Genomic DNA, 20825 nt, shown 5'->3' on the forward strand with positions numbered 1-20825 from the left:
AATACAGTCTATGATCTTGTCTGACAAAGCTGGTATTTTTGTGCAACAAATGCTTAGTTTTGATGGTGCTTAGCTCCTAGTGTAATGCTTAGCATGCTAGCCCGGTCAAAGACACAACATCTAGGCTCATAGGGGAAATATATGCCTGTTAGCCTGTTTGTCGATGTGTATTCAAACTGACAGGGCAAAATATATTTTTGACAAATAAAACCTACGTGGATATGGGTAGTGTCAGTGCCTATTTCGTTCTCAATGTGCTGATACGCTGAGGAAATGGGTTCCAACATTAGCACAGCTGGCATCCTGACAATGTGAAACGTATGAAAACAGCCAAATTACATGAAAAAATAATTCCTCATTCATATTTTGGACTACATGTACCAAGTTATATGGCACTCTGAAACGGTAGCCTATAGGCATACCTTGGTCAAATGTCTCTTTAGTTTTGGGCGTACATTAGGCTGCTAAGCATGCTCTACTTATTTTCACCAGTATAACCATTGCTAGCGTTGGTTGTAGTTTGTTTTAGTCTTTGTTTTCTGATAGCACTGACAATAACCATATGATTGCCATTTGTTGTGATATTGTACGCAGGCACGACGTACTTATTCCTGAAAATAGCCTAATTTATGTGTAAAATGTGTTGGTTAGAGATTGGTTATTGACAGAACGCTTGTCTATTCAGCTATTATGGTCCCAGCACCTCAACCCCTAGTTAGAGGCAGTGGAGGTTTGAAGTTCCTTGGAGTAGCCCAGTCGATCGAGCTGGATTCAGCTGCGTATCGAGCAACCTCAGTTAGGGAGAGAGGGAGGGGACTACAGAATTTTGACTGTGATTGCAGATCCATTTCTGGCCACATTATTACATATGGCATCTTTAAAGGGGAACAATATCACCAGACCTATGTAAGCGTCAATATATACCTTGATGTTGCAGAAAAAAGACCATATATTTTTTAACCGATTTCCGAACTCTAAATGGGTGAATTTTGGCGAATTAAACGCCTTTCTATTATTAGCTCTCGGAGCGATGACGTCACGATGTGACGTCACATCGGGAAGCAATCCGCCATTTTCTCAAACACCGAGTCAAATCAGCTCTGTTATTTTCCGTTTTTTCGACTGTTTTCCATACCTTGGAGACATCTTGCCTCGTCGGTGTGTTGTCGGAGGGTGTAACAACACGAACAGGGACGGATTCAAGTTGCACCAGTGGCCTAAAGATGCGAAAGTGGCAAGAAATTGGACGTTTGTTCCGCACACTTTACCGACGAAAGCTATGCTTCGACAGAGATGGCAAGAATGTGTGGATATCGTGCGACACTCAAAGCAGATGCATTTCCAACGATAAAGTCAAAGAAATCTGCCGCCAGACCCCCATTGAATCTGCCGGAGTGTGTGAGCAATTTAGGGACAAAGGACCTCGGTAGCACGGCACGGCAGTTTGTTCCCGCAGACGAGCGAGCTAAACCCCCTGGATGTCTTGGATCACACCGTCCCTTATGCCACCGAAGATGATCAAGAGAAGAATATCGACCCTAGCATCCCTGGCCTGCTGACATCAACTCCAAAACTGGACAGATCAGCTTTCAGGAAAAGAGCGCGGATGAGGGTATGTCTACAGAATATATTAATTGATGAAAACTGGGCTGTCTGCACTCTCAAAGTGCATGTTGTTGCCAAATGTATTTCATATATTGTAAACCTAGTTCATAGTTGTTAGTTTCCTTTAATGCCAAACAAACACATACCAATCGTTGGTTAGAAGGCGATCGCCGAATTCGTCCTCGCTTTCTCCCGTGTCGTTTTCGTCGGTTTCACTTGCATACGGTTCAAACCGATATGGCTCAATAGCTTCAGATTCTTCTTCAATTTCGTTTTCGCTACCTGCCTCCACACTACAAGCATCCGTTTCAATACATGCGTAATCTGTTGAATCGCTTAAGCCGCTGAAATCCGAGTCTGAATCCGAGCTAATGTCGCTGTAGCTTGCTGTTCTATGCGCCATGTTTGTTTGAGTTGGCATCACTATGTGACGTCACAGGAAAATGGTGTATATAGCGATGGTTAAAATTTTTTAGGGATATTGCGTGATGGGTAAAATTTTGAAAAAAACTTCGAAAAATAAAATAAGCTACTGGGAACTGATTTTTAATGGTTTTAACCCTTCTGAAATTGTGATAATGTTCCCCTTTAACAAGTGACAAACAGAACTCTTCATCAATCTTGCTCCAACTTCATGTTTCAGTAAAGCCATGGGTTGTATAAGTGAACAGGAAATAGTTTGAAACACATTTATGTCATAGTTCTTCTGTCCTGACTGTGAGTGTGCACCCAAACATTCTGGAACTACCGTGACAAAGTCTCAGCGTCAAGGCTGGAAGCTAATTATTGGAGACATGATTACTCATTCCAAGATGCCCCCCCCCCCCACACACACACACACACACACACCTTATGTGGGTGTTCAAAAGAGACGTGGAAGTTGAGCTGCCGGAGGATGAGGAGCTCACACTGCACCACACTGTCCCTCAGGTCCCAGAACTCCTTGTCACATTCTAAAGGGGCGCTGCCACTGTTGAAGAATCTGAGAGAGGTGGGACATCATTAATGAACTATCAAGCATTTGCAAAATTTTTATTTGTTGCGCTCATGCAAGGCGTTCTTTACTGAATGTTCGTGGGACAGCAATGTTTTGTATCCCGCACCAGGGCTGCAACTTACACACATTTAAGTATATTGATTATGTATTCGATTAGTCGAGTACCGTATTTTCCGCACCATAAGGCGCCCTGGGTTATAAGCCGCGCCTTCAATGAACGGCATATTTCAAAACTTTGTCCACCTATAAGCCGCCCCGTGTTGTAAGCCGCATCTAACTGCGCTAAAGGGAATGTCAAAAAAACAGTCAGATAGGTCAGTCAAACTTTAATAATATATTAAAAACCAGCGTGATGTGGGCGCGCATGGAGTCGTATATCAACATGGACGGAGCTGCGTGAAAAAAGCCACCCGGCCTCTTCGCGTAAACTTACCTTAACCACTCGCTCATCTTTTCTTCATCCATCCATCCCTTCGAGTTAGCTTTTATGATGACGCCGGCTGGAAAGGTCTCTTTTGGCAAGGTCTTCCTTTTGAATATCACCATGGGTGGAAGTTTCTGGCCATTAGCATGGCAAGATAGAACCACAGTGAAGGATGACTTCTCATTCCCTGTGGTGCGAATATTCACCGTACGTGCTCCCGTTGTATCCACAGTGCGGTTCACAGGAATATCAAAAGTCAGTGGAACCTCGTCCATGTTGATAATGTTCTCTGGCCGGATCTTTTTTTCAGCTATCTTGTTTTTACAATATGCACGGAAAGTAGCCAGCTTTTCTTGAAAGTCTTTAGGCAGTTGCTGTGAAATAGTAGTCCGTGTGCGGATGGAGAGATTGCGTCTTTTCATGAACCGGAAACCTGTCGCTTAGTAGGAGCCATTTTGTGGTCTTTACAGATGTAAACACACAAAGGAAATGAAACGTAATATCCGCGCGCTTCTTCTTCTTCTACGCTTCCTGTTCTATGGGGGCGGGTGCTTACCTTGGCGGTTGCTTGCGTAGAAGAAGAAGCACTTCCTCTTCTACGGGGAAAAAAGATGGCGGCTGTTTACCGTAGTTGCGAGACCGAAACTTTATGAAAATGAATCTTAATATTAATCCATATATAAAGCGCACCGGGTTATAAGCCGCACTGTCAGCTTTTGAGTAAATTTGTGGTTTTTAGGTGCGGCTAATAGTGCGGAAAATACGGTAATCGGATAAAACACACTTTATTGCCTCAATGAATATTTAAGGCAAATAATGCCAAAACGTTCATTCTTTTTTTTTTATTAAATGCACATCATCAACATTAAAAGTGCTGTTTTTTTACAAACCCCGTTTCCATATGAGTTGGGAAATTGTGTTAGATGTAAATATAAACGGAATACAATGATTTGCAAATAATTTTCAACCCATATTCAGTTGAATATGCTACAAAGACAACATATTTGATGTTCAAACTGATAAACTTTTTTTTTGTGCAAATAATCATTAACTTTAGAATTTGATGGCAGCAACACGTGACAAAGAAGTTGGGAAAGGTGGCAATAAATACTGATAAAGTTGAGGAATGCTCATCAAACACTTATTTGGAACATCCCATAGGTGAACAGGCAAATTGGGAACAGGTGGGTGCCATGACTGGGTATAAAAGTAGATTCCATGAAATGCTCAGTAATTTTACAAACAAGGATGGGGCGAGGGTCACCAATTTGTCAACAAATGCGTGAGCAAATTGTTGAACAGTTTAAGAAAAACCTCTCAACCAGCTATTGCAAGGAATTTAGGGATTTCACCATCTACGGTTCGTAATATCATCAAAGGGTTCAGAGAATCTGGAGAAATCACTCCACGTAAGCAGCTAAGCCCGTGACCGTCGATCCCTCAGGCTGTACTGCATCAACAAGCGACATCAGTGTGTAAAGGATATCACCACATGGGCTCAGGAACACTTCAGAAACCCACTGTCAGTAACTACAGTTGGTCGCTACATCCGTAAGTGCAAGTTAAAACTCTCCTATGCAAGGCAAAAACCGTTTATCAACAACACGCAGAAATGCCGTCGGCTTCGCTGGGCCTGAGCTCATATAAGATGGACTGATACAAAGTGGAAAAGTGTTCTGTGGTCTGACGAGTCCACATTTCAAATTGTTTTTGGAAACTGTGGATGTCGTGTCCTCCGGACCAAAGAGGAAAAGAACCATCCGGATTGTTATAGGCGCAAAGTTGAAAAGCCAGCATCTGTGATGGTATGGGGGTGTATTAAGTGCCCAAGACATGGGTATCTTACACATCTGTGAAGGCGCCATTAATGCTGAAAGGTACATACAGGTTTTGGAGCAACATATGTTGCCATCCAAGCAACGTTACCATGGACGCCCCTGCTTATTTCAGCAAGACAATGTCAAGCCACGTGTTACATCAACGTGGCTTCATAGTAAAAGAGTGCGGGTACTAGACTGGCCTGCCTGTAGTCCAGACCTGTCTCCCATTGAAAATGTGTGGCGCATTATGAAGCCTAAAATACCACAACGGAGACCCCCGGACTGTTGAACAACTTAAGCTGTACATCAAGCAAGAATGGGAAAGAATTCCACATGAGAAGCTTAAAAAAATGTGTCTCCTCAGTTCCCAAACGTTTACTGAGTGTTGTTAAAAGGAAAGGCCATGTAACACAGTGGTGAACATGCCCTTTCCCAACTACTTTGGCACGTGTTGCAGCCATGAAATTCTAAGTTAATTATTATTTGCAAAAAAAAAAAAGTTTATAAGTTTGAACATCAAATATTTTGTCTTTGTAGTGCATTCAATTGAATATGGGTTGAAAAAGATTTGCAAATCATTGTATTCCGTTTATATTTACATCTAACACACATTAGTTTCACTCAACAAAAACAGAAACCAAAGCTTTTTTCCAAATCGATTGAATCTTTGCAGCTCACTTTCATCAACAAACTCACAAACCTTACCTGTGGCTTACATTGATGATATCGCGGGTCCTTAGGTGTTGCTCCTCCACTTTGCCGGCCAGGTACACACAGCTCATGGCCACCAGGTAGGGTTCATATGCACATATGCTGACACGTTTGAAGAAGTTGTGGTACAACACACACGCCGTGGCCACAGGCACGGAGCGCATGCCCAGCTTCACGCCTAAAACAAGAGATGACAAAAATCCTTAAGTTTGCACGTCTTATTCCCTGGTGATTACTCATTAAAGATTTGTTAGTTGTCATTTATCTAACGGTTATGGTGTCAGAGAAGCAGAAAATTACAATATGATACTTCACATATTTCAAGTTTCTCATTATAGCGTGTCTGAAAAGGAGTAGGAGGAAGCAGAGCTTATTTAATACTTTTTGTATTATAACAGTTTTTCCACACATGTGTTTGTAATTAATTTGTAACACAAGAGTGAATAAATAAATAATTGATGAAATGATTAAATAAATTAATAAATGGTAAAATGAGTAAATAAATAATTATTAAATACATAAACAACATATTAAATTCTCATAAATAAATAGTTAAATATTGTATGGTTAACATTATGAGATAAATGGATGGATGCAATATATTCATACTCGGGCTGTCAACAATAATCAAAGTTTGTTTTATCTTTAAAAATTAGACTGGACAATGTGTTTGATTTATGCAAATGTTTGTTTAATATACATGATGCTTTTTCTTAAACCAGCACAACACAAAATGGACACAAACACTATTTTACACACACACACACACACAGATGCAAGTCATGCTCTCTTGTTCTTCTAAATATATATATATATATATATATATATATATATATATTTATATATATATATATATACACACACACATACATACACACATATGTATATATATATTATTTATAAATAAATGTTTTAAATATAATATGATATATATATATATATATATATATATATATATATATATATATATATATATACACACAATATATATATATATATGTGCATATATATAGGCTGTTTAAATAAATAACAATTTTAATTGCAATTATTGCATTTTTCCGACAGTTAACTCCAAAATAATCTAAAGTAATTGCAAAAAGAAGGTTGTTTTTTTAAAATCTTGTACGTTAATAAAATGTACATGGAGACAGACACAGACATGTACGCACGCATTTTCCATATGGAGTCTAACCCAGTCCTTCAGTGCCCTCTTTCCACCTATATAAAAAAATCCTATATACCAATTTATTTAATGTTATTTTTTATTAAATCTTCCACACTAGTTGTGTTTGGGGACATGCCAAGTGGACGGGGGTAAATAACCAGGAAACCAGTAGAAAAGGACAAACTAACTTCGGCGCAGTCATGTTTTGCTTCATTGTGGGGACAGAAAAGCAAGCCCAAACAAGCAACCACACCTTCAAACACAAGCCCAAAAACCGTATGCCACGACTATACTAACTTTGCAGGCGACTTTAGAAAAAAGTGACATTATTATTCGTTAACATGGCGTTAACTTTGACAGCCCTAAATCATACATATTTCACACCTAACACCCTGTTATTGTGTTGGTCAAAACATGGCCGCACTAACAGAAAATATTAAGTAAAAATAGAAAACTAATTTAGGTGAAATATACTGTGCTTAATTGTGAGAGTATTAAGTAATTGATTGATTGATTGAAACTTGTATTAGTAGATTGCACAGTGAAGTACATATTCCGTACAATTGAACACTAAATGGTAACACCCAAATAAGTTTTTCAACTTGTTTAAGTCGGGGTCCACTTAAATTGATTCATGATACAGATATATACTATTTTCATAATACAGTCATCACACAAGATAATCATCAGAGTATATACATTGAATTATTTACATTATTTACAATCCGGGGTGTGGGATATGGAGGGGGTGGGGGGTAGGGGTTAAGTTTGGTTGGTATCAACACTTCAGTCATCAACAATTGCATCATCAGAGAAATTGACATTGGAACAGTGTTGGTCTGACTTGGTAGGATATGTACAGCAAGTAGTGGACATAGAGAGAGAGAGAGATCAGAAATTATAAGAAAAAGTGTCTACATTTGATTATTTACAATCCGAAGAGGTATGATGAGGAATGGAGGGTGTTAGTTTAGGGTTGAAGTTGCCTGGAGGTGTTCTTTTAGTGCGGTTTTGAAGGAGGATAGAGAATGCATTCCATATTGATGTGGCATAGAAGGAGAATGAGTTAAGACCTTTGTTAGATCGGAATCTGGGTTTTACGTGGTTAGTGGAGCTCCCCCTGGTGTTGTGGTTATGGCGGTCATTTACGTTAAGGAAGTAGTTTGACATGTACTTCGGTATCAGGGAGGTGTAGCGGATTTTATAGACTAGGCTCAGTGCAAGTTGTTTTACTCTGTCCTCCACCCTGAGCCAGCCCACTTTGGAGAAGTGGGTAGGAGTGAGGTGTGATCTGGGGTGGAGGTCTCGAAGTAATCTGACTAGCTTGTTCTGGGATGTTTGGAGTCTAGATTTGAGGGTTTTGGAGGTGCTAGGGTACCAGGAGGTGCATGCGTAATCGAAAAAGGGTTGAACGAGAGTTCCCGCCAGAATCTTCATGGTGCTTTTGTTGACCAGAGAGGAGATTCTATAGAGAAATCTCGTTCGTTGGTTGACCTTTTTGATTACCTTGGTTGCCATTTTATCACAGGAAAGATTAGCCTCTAGAATGGAACCTAGGTAGGTGACCTCATCTTTCCTGGTGATAACAATGTCCCCCACTTTAATAGTGAAGTCATTCACTTTCTTAAGGTTGATGTGGGACCTAAATAGGATGGATTCCGTTTTACCCAAGTGTATGGATAACTTGTTGTCAGCAAGCCAGGTGCAAATTCTACAGAGTTCAGCACTGAGGATTTTCTCCACCTGTGACTTGTCCTTGCCGGATACCAGCAAGGCCGAGTCATCCGCAAACAAAAACAATTCACAGTCGCATGCTGATGACATGTCGTTTATGTATATTAGGAACAGTAAAGGCCCTAATTTACTGCCTTGGGGGACTCCACAGCACAGCTTACCAAAGTACATGTCAAACTACTTCCTTAACGTAAATGACCGCCATAACCACAACACCAGGGGGAGTTCCACTAACCACGTTAAACCCAGATTCTGATCTAACAAAGGTCTATTCTCTTTCTACCCTAAACTAACACCCTCCCTGTATTAACAATCCGGGGAGGGTGTTAGTTTAGAGTTGAAGTTGCCTGGAGGTGTACTTTTATTGCGGTTTTGAAGGAGGATAGAGATGCCCTTTCTTTTATACCTGTTGGGTATAATCAAATGTAAACAATCAAATGTAGATTATTTTCTTATGCCTTCTGATCTCTCTCTCTCTATGTCCACTACTTGCTGTACATATCCTACCAAGTCAGACCTACACTGTTTCAATATCCATTTCTCTGTTCTCAATTGTTGATGACTGATGATAACAACCAAACCTAACCCCCCCCCCCCTCCACACCCCGAATTGTAAATAATGTAAATAATTCAATGTATACACCCAGATGATTATCTTGTGTGATGACTGTATTATGATGATAGTATATATGATAGTATATATCTATATCATGAATCATTGGACCCTGACTTAAACAAGTTGAAAAACTTATTCGGGTGTTAACATTTAGTGGTCAATTGTACGGAATATGTACTTTACTGTGCAACCTACTAATAAAAGTCTCAATCAATCGATCAAAAAACACGGTGCCGTTCACCTCTACCACCTGTTCCCTCCCCTCCAAGTAAGATTGCATCCAGCTCGATGAGGTTTTATCAAATCCGATTGTTCTGAGCTTATCCAACAGTATAGCGTGGTTTACGGTGTCAAAGGCCTTCTGAAGGTCCAGCATGACCATTCCGTAGTATTTGCCCGCGTCCACCTCGGTCTGATAGAGAAGGCATGTGTCAGTGGAGTGGTTAGTTCTGAAGCCGGATTGGAATTTGTACATGAGTTTATTAGTGGCAAGGTAACTATCGACCTGTTCATAAACTATTTTTTCCATTACTGTCGAAATGGAATTGAGAATAGAAACAGGTCGGTAGTTGCCAGGTTCTAATTAGCTTCCTTTTTTAAAGAAGGGAGTTACTCTTGCTATTTTGAAATCTTTTGGTACTTGGCCTTGAGTGATTGAGAGGTTTATTATGTGCGTGATAATCGGGGCAATGGTGGTGGCAGAGTCCCTGAGGAATCTGGAGGGGATATTATCAAGGCCGGTGGCCTTGTTTGATGTGCACTTAATCAATAGATATATCACAGATATTGTGGTACATAAGTGTTTTTGGCGTAAATTGCTGATTTTACGTACTCTCCTACACATGAACTACCTCTGGGTATCAATATAGCGTCTTTTTATACTATAATGTATTGCTCTTCTTTTTTCCTTTATCGAAAGTTGTGTCCAGCTCAAACTTGAGAGATGAGCAGTTAAGTTACCTGTTTCCATTATGAAGCGACACACACGAAAGTGTGTTTTCGTGTCCCGGGAAATGTCAGCCTCTCTACCCCCAGCAGACGTTGTCCCGTCGGCCGGAGCCAGTGGCTCATCCCGGGTGGCAACGCGAGAGGACGGACCCTCCATGCCTTCTGGAGCATCAGACCTGCTCCGGAAAACTAGTAGTTAGCTCTGTACATTTTTCAGATTGGATTTCAAGAGAGTGGGAATATAACAACTTTGTTACAACGCGTTGAATGGTTTAGCTTTGTCGAAGTCGTGAACGGAATATTTTGTGGAGACTAAACGCTAAGGCGAGTTAGCTTCATGCTATAACGTTTAGCTACAGGAAGTAAACAATATAACCTCCGGAAGTAAATACCGTGACTTCCGGACAAACACAAAAACAGGAGGGGGGGGGGTCAAAAAGGGTTTGTTGTTAAATAAACAACCGAACGTAAATGTGAATATACTTTGTCAACAGGGTGAGCGCATTGTAAATAACAAAAAAATCACTCAAATACACAGGACCTGAAAAATAAAAGTATAGAAATAAAGAGTACACAATTAAATTAATATAAAAACATTATCTTGAAAAAATCTAAGATTTAAATAGGACAACTCGTGCGATACAGCTGATGTTCTTTTATATATATAATAAAATACAGGCCTGCATTTCTCTCATATATATATATACACAAACCCCGTTTCCATATGAGTTGGGAAATTGTGTTAGATGTAAATATAAACGGAATACAATGATTTGCAAATCATTTTCAACCCATATTCAGTTGAATATGCTACTAAGACAACATATTTGATGTTCAAACTGATAAACATCTTTTTTTGTTGTTGCAAATAATCATTAACTTTAGAATTTGATGCCAGCAACACGTGACAAAGAAGTTGGGAAAGGTGGCAATAAATACTGATAAAGTTGAGGAATGCTCATCAAACGCTTATTTGGAACATACTACAGGTGATCAGGCAAATTGGGAACAGGTGGGTGCCATGAATGGGCAGTGTTGGGTTAGTTACTGAAAACCAGTAACTAGTTACAGTTACTAGTTACTTTATTTCAAAAGTAACTAAATTACTAACTCAGTTACTTACACCAAAAAGTAATGCGTTACTGTGAAAAGTAACTATTTAGTTACTTATATATTTTTTTATTTTTTTTTAAGGCCCCCTTTAATGCCCTTTTAGCCTTCATTTCAGTACTGTTATTGCACTGGAGAATAATACAATCTGTTGATCAACTTGACATACATTTGCATCACTGAACTCTGCTAAGCATAGTGGTCTACAAACAACACACAAAGACAAAAATATGTTTCAAAAGGCCAATTTGTTTCAGGCCAGAACAAATTGACAAAACTATTTTAAATAGCTGCAACATAACATGCATAAGTAACAAACAGCATAATAACAACATAGCTGTAAACAAAGAAAGGCACACACTACATACACAAAGCCTAACCAGGTGTTTTTTCTCTCTCAAGGAATTCTGAAATAAAATCATGTCTAAAGCCCAGAACACTCTACACATTTCCCCAGTTTTAGTTTAGAGATAAGGAAAGATTGCCCTGGCCCACTAGCATCCCTCTTTATGTTTGTGAACTTTATAGTCTATACATTTAGAGTGATGTGATAATCAAATACTCTAGAAGTCTAGAATGAAAGAGCAACAGTATATAAGAGAATTGACAGAGTGTGTGTACCTTCAGTGCGCAGTGCCTCGTTAAAATCCAGCCTCTGTTGGAGGTGGAGGTGAAGTGTGTCTCTCTTTACTAGCTTCGTCGAAGCATGTTGCTTTTGTAGCTGTTTCAGAAGATTTGAATTGCTAGGATAGGATCTTTGATCCAAGACACAACTTACATTTATCTAAAATGTTCTTTTCTTTGTGGTCGACAAAAGAAAAGTAGTGAGCATATGTCCATGTTAAGAAACTCGGCTTTGGGCTTCGCCATGTCTTGTTAGTAAACACACACACACACACACACACACACACACACACACACACACACACACACACACACACACACACACACACACGCCTCTTCCGCAGCGCTCCAATAAAACACACTCAGCTCTTCTCAGTTTCTAGCCGATACTACATAAAAAAATAACGTAAAATAACGCAGTAACGCATCATGTAGTAACGGTAACTGAGTTACTGAATATAAAAACTAACGCGTTAGATTACTATTTACCGCCGAAAGTAACGGTTAGGTAGTCCCAACACTGCTAATCACACACCCGCTTTATACCCGACTCGCCGTTCACGTTTGGCTTACTGCGTGCTACATGCTGCGTATGTCCAGCTTAGGGAAAGACAGTTCAAGTTCTTGCTTTGTCTAACTCGCACAGCTTCTCCTGTGTAGTTTGTGCGCCTAGTGGTTAGAGTGTCCGCCCTGAGATTGGTAGGTTGTGAGTTCAAACCCCTGCCGAAGTCATACCAAAGACTGTAAAAAATGGGACCCATTGCCTCCCTGCTTGGCACTCAGCATCAAGGTTTGGAATTGGGGGTTAAGTCACCAAAATGATTCCCGAGCGCGGCCACTGCTGCTGCTCACTGCTCCCCTCACCTCCCAGGGGTTGAACAAGGGGATGGGTCAAATGCAGAGGACAAATGTCACCACACCTAGTGTGTGTGTGACATTCATTGGGACTTTAACTTTAACTTAACTTAGCTTTTGCATCCTGGGAACACGATTGCCGCTACAATGCGACCGGAACGTAACACCTGAACTAATGAAGTTTTATTCTTTATGCTGTCATAAGAAAACAACGACCACATAGACCAGGGAGGTCCAACTGGTTTTCATTGAGGGCCACATGGCAGTTATGACTGCCATCAGAGGGCCGCTTGTAACAGCGAATAATGTATGAATTTGCCTCTGGATTTCATCATTAAGTAGACTGTCGATTTTACAGTAAAAACTTTACATTTAGAAAATGTTACTGTAAAATAGTGTTTTTTAGGTTTTTTTTTTACGTTAAATGGAAAACAGTACCACTGTTTTTTGGGGGGGTTTTCACAGAAAAAAATGTCAGCTTAATTGCCAGAATTGTACTATTAAATTTACATTGATTTTAACAACATTATATTGTTAATAGAAAAACTATACCACTGTTTTTTTGGGGGGGTTTCCACAGAAAAAGCTGGCAGCTTTGTTGCCAGAATTGTACTATTCAATTTCCATTGGTTTTTACAACATTATATTGTTAATAATTGAATAAATAAATTAAAAATAAATGCATTAAAAATGGATTAACTCGCTGGAATAAAAAAGACAATATAACCAGTGTTGGGTTAATTACTGAAAAACAGTAACTAGTTATAGTTACTAGTTACTTCATTTCAAAAGTGACTCAGTTACTAACTCAGTTACTTACACCAAAAAGTAATGCGTTACTGTGAAAAGTAACTATTTAGTTACTTATTTTTTTCTTCTTTTTTTTTTAAAGCTCCAATTAATGCCCTTTTAGCCTTTATTTCAGTACTGTTATTGCACTGGAGAATAATACAATCTGTTGATCAACTTGACATACATTTGTATCACTGAACTCTGCTAAGCAATGTGGTCGACATACAACACACAAAGACAAAGATATGTTACAAAGGCCAATTTGTTTCTGGCCAGAACAAATTGACAAAACTATTTTAAATAGCTGCAACATAACATACATAAGTAACAAACAGCATAATAACAGCATAGCTGTAAAGCAAGAAAGGCACACACTACATACACAAAGCCTAACCAGGCATTTTTTCCTCAAGAAATTCTGACACAAAATCTTGTCTGAAGCCCAGAACACTCTACACATTTCCCCAGTTTTAGTATAGAGATAAGGAAAGATTGGCCTGGCCCACTAGCATCCCTCTTTATGATTGACAGAGTGTGTGTACCTTCAGTTCTGAAAGATGAGCAGAGGCAGAGTTAATCCTTACGTGGTGCAGTGTCATTGGAGTCTCTGTCTCTCTTTACTAGCTTCGTCGAAGCATGTTGCTATGTAGCTTGTTTCAGCAGATTTGAATTGCTGTTTTGGGCAGTAGATGGGATCTTTGATCCAAAGCACAATTTACATTTAACTAAATTGTTATTTTCTTTGTGCTCGACAAAAGAAAAGTAGTGAAAATATCTCCATGTTAGCAAACTCGACTTCTGGCTCCGCCATGATCAGACACGCCCCTCACACACTCACACCCACACTCACACACGCTCTAGAGCGCGTGTCTCTCTCTCTTCTCCGGCTTGTGACACAAGAAGAATCAGAACGATGACACAGCAGCCCTCAGATAAAACACACTTTATACTACAAAAAAAGTAACGTAAAATAACGCAGTAACGCATCATGTAGTAACGGTAACTGAATTACTGAATATAAAAAAATAACGCGTTAGATTACTAGTTACCGCCGAATCTAACGGCGTTACAGTAACGCGTTACTTTGTAACGCGTTAGTCCCAACACTGTGAATGGGTATAAAAGTAGATTCCATGAAATGCTCAGTCATTCACAAACAAGGACAGGGCGAGGGTCACCACTTTATCAACAAATGCGTGAGCAAATTGTTGAACAGTTTAAGAAAAACCTTTCTCAACCAGCTATTGCAAGGAATTTAGGGATTTCACCATCTACGGTCCGTAATATCATCAAAGGGTTCAGAGAATCTGGAGAAATCACTGCACGTAAGCAGTTAAGCCCGTGACCTTCGATCCCTCAGGCTGTACTGCATCAACAAGCGACATCAGTGTGTAAAGGATATCACCACATGGGCACAGGAAGACTTCAGAAACCCACTGTCAGTAACTCCAGTTGGTCGCTACATCTGTAAGTGCAAGTTAAAATTCTCTTATGCAAGGCGAAAACCGTTTATCAACAACACCCAGAAACGCCTTCGGCTTCGCTGGGCCTGAGCTCATCTAAGATGGACTGATACAAAGTGGAAAAGTGTTCTGTGGTCTGACGAGTCCACATTTCAAATTGTTTTTGGAAACTGTGGACGTCGTGTCCTCTGGACCAAAGAGGAAGAGAACCATCCGGATTGGTATAGGCGCAAAGTTGAAAAGCCAGCATCTGTGATGGTATGGGGGTGTATTAGTGCCCAAGACATGGGTAACTTACACATCTGTGAAGGGGCCATTAACGCTGAAAGATACATACAGGTTTTGGAGCAACATATGTTGCCATCCAAGCAACGTAACCATGGACGCCCCTGCTTATTTCAGCAAGACAGTGTCAAGCCACGTGTTACATCAACGTGGCTTCATAGTAAAAGAGTGCGGGTACTAGACTGGCCTGCCTGTAGTCCAGACCTGTCTCCCATTGAAAATGCGTGGCACATTATGAAGCCTAAAATACCACAGCGGAGACCCCCGGACTGTTGAACAACTTAAGCTGTACATCAAGCAAGAATGGGAAGGAATTCCACCTGAGAAGCTTAAAAAATGTGTCTCCTCAGTTCCCAAACGTTTACTGAGTGTTGTTAAAAGGAAAGGCCATGTAACACAGTGGTGAACATGCCCTTTCCCAACTACTTTGGCATGTGTTGCAGCCATGAAATTCTAAGTTAATTATTATTTGCAAAAAAAAAAATAAAGTTTATGAGTTTGAACATCAAATATCTTGTCTTTGTAGTGCATTCAATTGAATATGGGTTGAAAAGGATTTGCAAATCATTGTATTCCATTTATATTTACATCTAACACAATTTCCCAAGTCATATGGAAATGGGGTTTGTATATGCGTGGGCGTGTGTATATACCTAATGTGTCTGCTAAAAGTTTAAAAGTGGTGTTTTTCAAATAATAACAGCATAAAGAAGCCCCCAAAAAGAAGTCAGTAAAATGAACGTATGTATTTGTTAACGCTCTGAAGTGGGAAAGGGGTAGGATTAAAAAAGCTTTGCTTCTTCCTACTCCTTTTCGGACATGATGTAAAGTTAAATGATATGAAATTGTGTGATGTATTATGCTGTAAGTGTGTTGATGTTCAAAATAAACTAAAGAAAGAAAGAAGAATACAATTATGTATTCATTATTATTATCTATTCTTTATTATTTTTGTTATTATTTATGTATTTATTGTTATATATTCTTGATAATTATATATTTATTTGAAACTCGGAAGTATATCGAGGTGGTGGTGTAAATAACAATATAGCCAAGCTAATATAACAGAAAAGACAGAGGACAAAATCATACAAAGTACACACATATGGTGTTTCAAACCACAACAAAAGGAAATTGGTAACATAATAAAAACATTGAAATAAATGATTTAACAAGAATTACTGGGCAGTACGGTGGAAGAGGGGTCTGCCTCACAATATGAAGGTCCTGAGTTCAATCCTGGGCTCAGGATCATTCTGTGTGGAGTTTGCATGTTCTCCCCGTGACTGCGTGGGTTCCCTCCGGGTACTCTGGCCTCCTCCCACCTCCAAAGACATGCACCTGGTGATAGGTTAATTGGCAACACTAAATTGGCCCTAGTGTGTGAATGTGAGTGTGAATGTTGTCTGTCTATCTGTGTTGGTCCTGTGATGAGGTGGCGACTTGTCCAGGGTGTAACCCGCCTACCGCCCGAATGCAGCTGAGATAGGCTCCAGCGACCCCCCACGACCCCGAAAGGGACAAGCAGTAGGAAATGGATGGATGGAACAAGAATAAAAAGTAAGAATCCATGAACATGTTAAGGTGAATATATTGACCATGTAAACAAAAGCATCGAACAGACACATTCCTAATTCACAAGTTAGTTTGTCAACAGTGTTCCTGCTATTGATACACATTATCTCAAAGAACTAAACTGGTATCAAAAGTATTGATATTTTGATGTGAGATTCGATATTACAAACCCCGTTTCCATATGAGTTGGGAAATTGTGTTAGATGTAAATATAAACGGAATACAATGATTTGCAAATAATTTTCAACCCATATTCAATTGAATGCACTACAAAGACAAGATATTTGATGTTCAAACTCATAAACTTTATTTTATTTTTTGCAAATAATAATTAACTTAAAATTTCATGGCTGCAACACGTGCCAAAGTAGTTGGGAAAGGGCATGTTCACCACTGTGTTACATGGCCTTTCCTTTTAACAACACTCAGTAAACGTTTGGGAACTGAGGAGCAGTGTTGGGTTAGTTACTGAAAAACAGTAACTAGTTACAGTTACTAGTTACTTTATTTCAAAAGTAACTCAGTTACTAACTCAGTTACTTACACCAAAAAGTAATGCGTTACTGTGAAAAGTAACTATTTAGTTACTTCTACTTTTTTTTTTTTAAAGCTCCCATTAATGCCCTTTTAGCCTTCATTTTAGTACTGTTATTGCACTGGAGAATAATACAATCTGTTGATCAACTTGACATACATTTGCATCACTGAACTCTGCTAAGCAATGTGCTCTACATACAACACACAAAGACAAAGATATGTTTCAAAGGGCCAATTTATTTCAGGCCAGAACAAATTGACAAAACTATTTTAAATAGCTGCAACATAACATACATAAGTAACAAACAGCATAATAACACTAACACTAACACTAACCATGTTAAACCCAGATTCCGAACTAATAAAGGTCTTAACTCATTCTCTTTCTATGCCACTTCAATATGGAATGCACTCCCAACAGGTGTAAAAGAAAGGGCATCTCTATCCTCCTTCAAAACCGCACTAAAAGAACACCTCCAGGCAACTACAACCCTAAACTAACACCCTCCCTTCCACATAATACCTCTTCGGATTGTAAATAATCAAATGTAGACACTTTTTCTTATACTTTCTGATCTCTCTCTCTGTGTCCACTACTTGCTGTACATATCCTACCAAGTCAGTCCTACACTGTTTCAATGTCCATTTCTCTGATGATGCAATTGTTGATGACTGAAGTGTTGATACCAACCAAACCTCCATATCCCACACCCCGGATTGTAAATAATGTAAATAATTCAATGTATATACCCTGATGATTATCTTGTGTGATGACTGTAAAATGATGTTAGTATATATTTGATAGTATATATCTGTATCTGGACCCCGACTTAAACAAGTTAAAAAACTTATTTGGGTGTTACCATTTAGTGGTCAATTGTACGGAATATGTACTGTACTGTGCAATCTACTAATAAAAGTTTCAATCAATCAATCAACAACATAGCTGTAAAGCTGGCTTCACCTAAGGAAGGCACACGTGACATACACAGAGCCTAACCAGGCAGATTTGAATTGTTGTTTTGGGCAGTAGACGGGATCTTTGATCCAAGACACAACTTACATTTAACTAAAATGTTCTTTTCTTTGTGCTCAACAAAAGAAAAGAAGTGAGAATATCTCATACTTGCCAACCCTCCCGAATTTCACTGCCTCTCCCTGGGACAACCATTCTCCAAATTTCTGCCGATTTCCAGCCGGACTTAAGGCACGCCCCCTCCCGGTCTGTGCGGATCTGAGTGGGGACAGCCTGTCGTCACGTCCGCTTGGCCAACCAAAAAGTAACCACAGAACACTATACCGTATAGGCGTATAGTGTTCTGTGGTTACTTTTTTGTTGGCCAACGGTTGTATTTGGTCCGGAGGACACGACGTCCAGTTTCCAAAAACAATTTGAAATGTGGACTCGTCAGACCACAGAACACTTTTCCACTTTGTATCAGTCCATCTTAGATGAGCTCAGGTCCAGCGAAGCCGATGGCGTTTCTGGGTGTTGTTGATAAACGGTTTTCGCCTTGCATTGGAGAGTTTTAACTTGCACTTACAGATGTAGCAACCAACTGTAGTTACTGACAGTGGGTTTCTGAAGTGTTCCTGAGCCCATGTGATGATATCCTTTACACACTAATGTCGCTTGTTGATGCAGTACAGCCTGAGGGATCGAAGGTCACGGGCTTAGCTGCTTACGTGCAGTTATTTCTCCAGATTCTCTGAACCCTTTGATGATATTACGCACCGTAGATGGTGACATCCTTAAATTCCTTATAATAGCTGGTTGAGAAAGGTTTTTCTTAAACTGTTCAACAATTTGCTCACGCATTTGTTGACAAAGTGGTGACCCTCGCCCCATCCTTGTTTGTGAATGACTGAGCATTTCATGGAATCTACTTTTATACCTAATCATGACACCCACCTGTTCCCAATTTGCCTGTTCACCTGTGGGATGTTCCAAATAAGTGTTTGATGAGCATTCCTCAACTTTATCAGTATTTATTGCCACCTTTCCCAACTTCAACAGCCCCCAAACTGATGAAAAAAGAGCAGGGACTTGGTGATGTAAGGTAGACTTATCTGTCTTTTTGTTGCAGAGGTTAATATTTAAAAAAACATTTTTAAAAAGTCTTATCAACCCAAAGTTTAACGACCTGTTGAGAACTCTCTCCTGTAGAAAACAGGGACGTCTCGCTCATCTTATCCCAACATAACGTTTTCTATTTCATCATTACAGAAAGAACAATTGTCAACCATAAAGTTAATAAATCCTTGCCTAAAAATCATCAGTTTTCCATTAACAATCTTTAAGTTGTATTTATTTTACTTGCGAAAAAAACACTAGTAATGTACTGTATAATGTCCTTATTTATGGTGGTCAATTTGTGTCTTTAGTACCAAAGTTGTTTTTTTTGCACTCAATTTGTGTAACAGAATTTTTTGCATTTGAATTTTGCGAACTGCATTTTTTTAAGCATCCAATTATGCTGACAATTTCAGTGGAAAAACATTTGGCAGCAAAATGGTTTGTTTAAAAATGTAGTGTTTCAAAACTATATGTATAAAAATCCATCCATCCATCAATCTATCGTCTTCCGCTTATCCGAGGTCGGGTCGCGGGGGCAGCAGCCTAAACAGGACAGCCCAGACTTTCCTCTCCCCAGCCACTTCGCCCAGCTCCTCCTGGGGGATCCCGAGGCATTCCCAGGCCAGCCAGGAGAGATAGTCTTCCCAACTTGTCCTGTGTCTTCCCCGTAGGTGCCCGAACGCCTCCCTAGGGAAACCTGACCAGATGCCCGAACCACCTCATCTCGCTCCTCTCGATGTGGAGGAGCAGCGGCTTTACTTTGAGCTCCTCAAGGCAGAGCCCCGCCACCCAGCGGAGGAAACTCATTTCGGCCACTTGTACCCATGAGGATGGGAACGTAGATCGACCGGTAAATTGAGAGCTTTGCCTTCCGGCTCAGCTCCTTCTTCACCACAACGGATCGATACACCGTCCGCATTACTGAAGACGCCGCACCGATCTGCCTGTCGATCTCACAATCCACTCTTCCCTCATTCGCGAACAAGACTCCGAAGTACTTCAACTCCTCCACTTGGGGCAAGATCTCCTCCCCTACCCGGAGATGGTACTCCACCCTTTTCCGGGCGAGAACCATGGCTTGGAGGTGCTGATTCCCATCCCAGTCGCTTCACACTCGGCTGCGAACCGATCCAGTGAGAGCTGAATATCTTGGCCAGATGAAGCCATCAGGACCACATCCTCTTCAAAAAGCAAAAACCTAACCCTGCAGCCACCAAACCGGATCCCCTCAACGCCCTGACTGCACCTAGAAATTCTGTCCATAAAAGTTATGAACAGAATCGGTGACAAAGGGCAGGTTTGGCGTAGTCCAACCCTCACTGGAAACGGGTCCGACTTACTGCCGGCAATGCGGACCAAGCTCTGACACTGATTATATCCAGTGTTCAAAAATATAATGTATGAAAATTAATTGTATGAAATTTCAGTGTATGAAAATTCATTGTATAAAAATTCAGTTTTTAAAAATTCAATGTATGAAAGTTCAG

At 40.0% G+C, this 20825-nt stretch overlaps 1 protein-coding gene across 1 annotated transcript in view; it reads right to left on the reverse strand.

The window, feature by feature from the left end:
• The window catches only part of ccnq (cyclin Q), a 15175-nt gene extending 4782 nt beyond the window's left edge, over positions 1-10393 (reverse strand). The window contains exons 1-3 of the mRNA XM_061988282.2: positions 10033-10393; positions 5552-5735; positions 2455-2587 (exon numbers count right to left, since the gene is read on the reverse strand). Of these exons, the coding sequence (XP_061844266.2) occupies positions 2455-2587; positions 5552-5735; positions 10033-10177 (462 nt within the window). The 5' untranslated portion in view covers positions 10178-10393. The remainder of the gene's footprint in view (positions 1-2454; positions 2588-5551; positions 5736-10032) is intronic.
• Between the last annotated feature and the right edge of the window lie 10432 nt (positions 10394-20825).

This window comes from Nerophis lumbriciformis, linkage group LG01 (assembly GCF_033978685.3).
Source record: "Nerophis lumbriciformis linkage group LG01, RoL_Nlum_v2.1, whole genome shotgun sequence".
NCBI lineage: Eukaryota > Metazoa > Chordata > Actinopteri > Syngnathiformes > Syngnathidae > Nerophis > Nerophis lumbriciformis.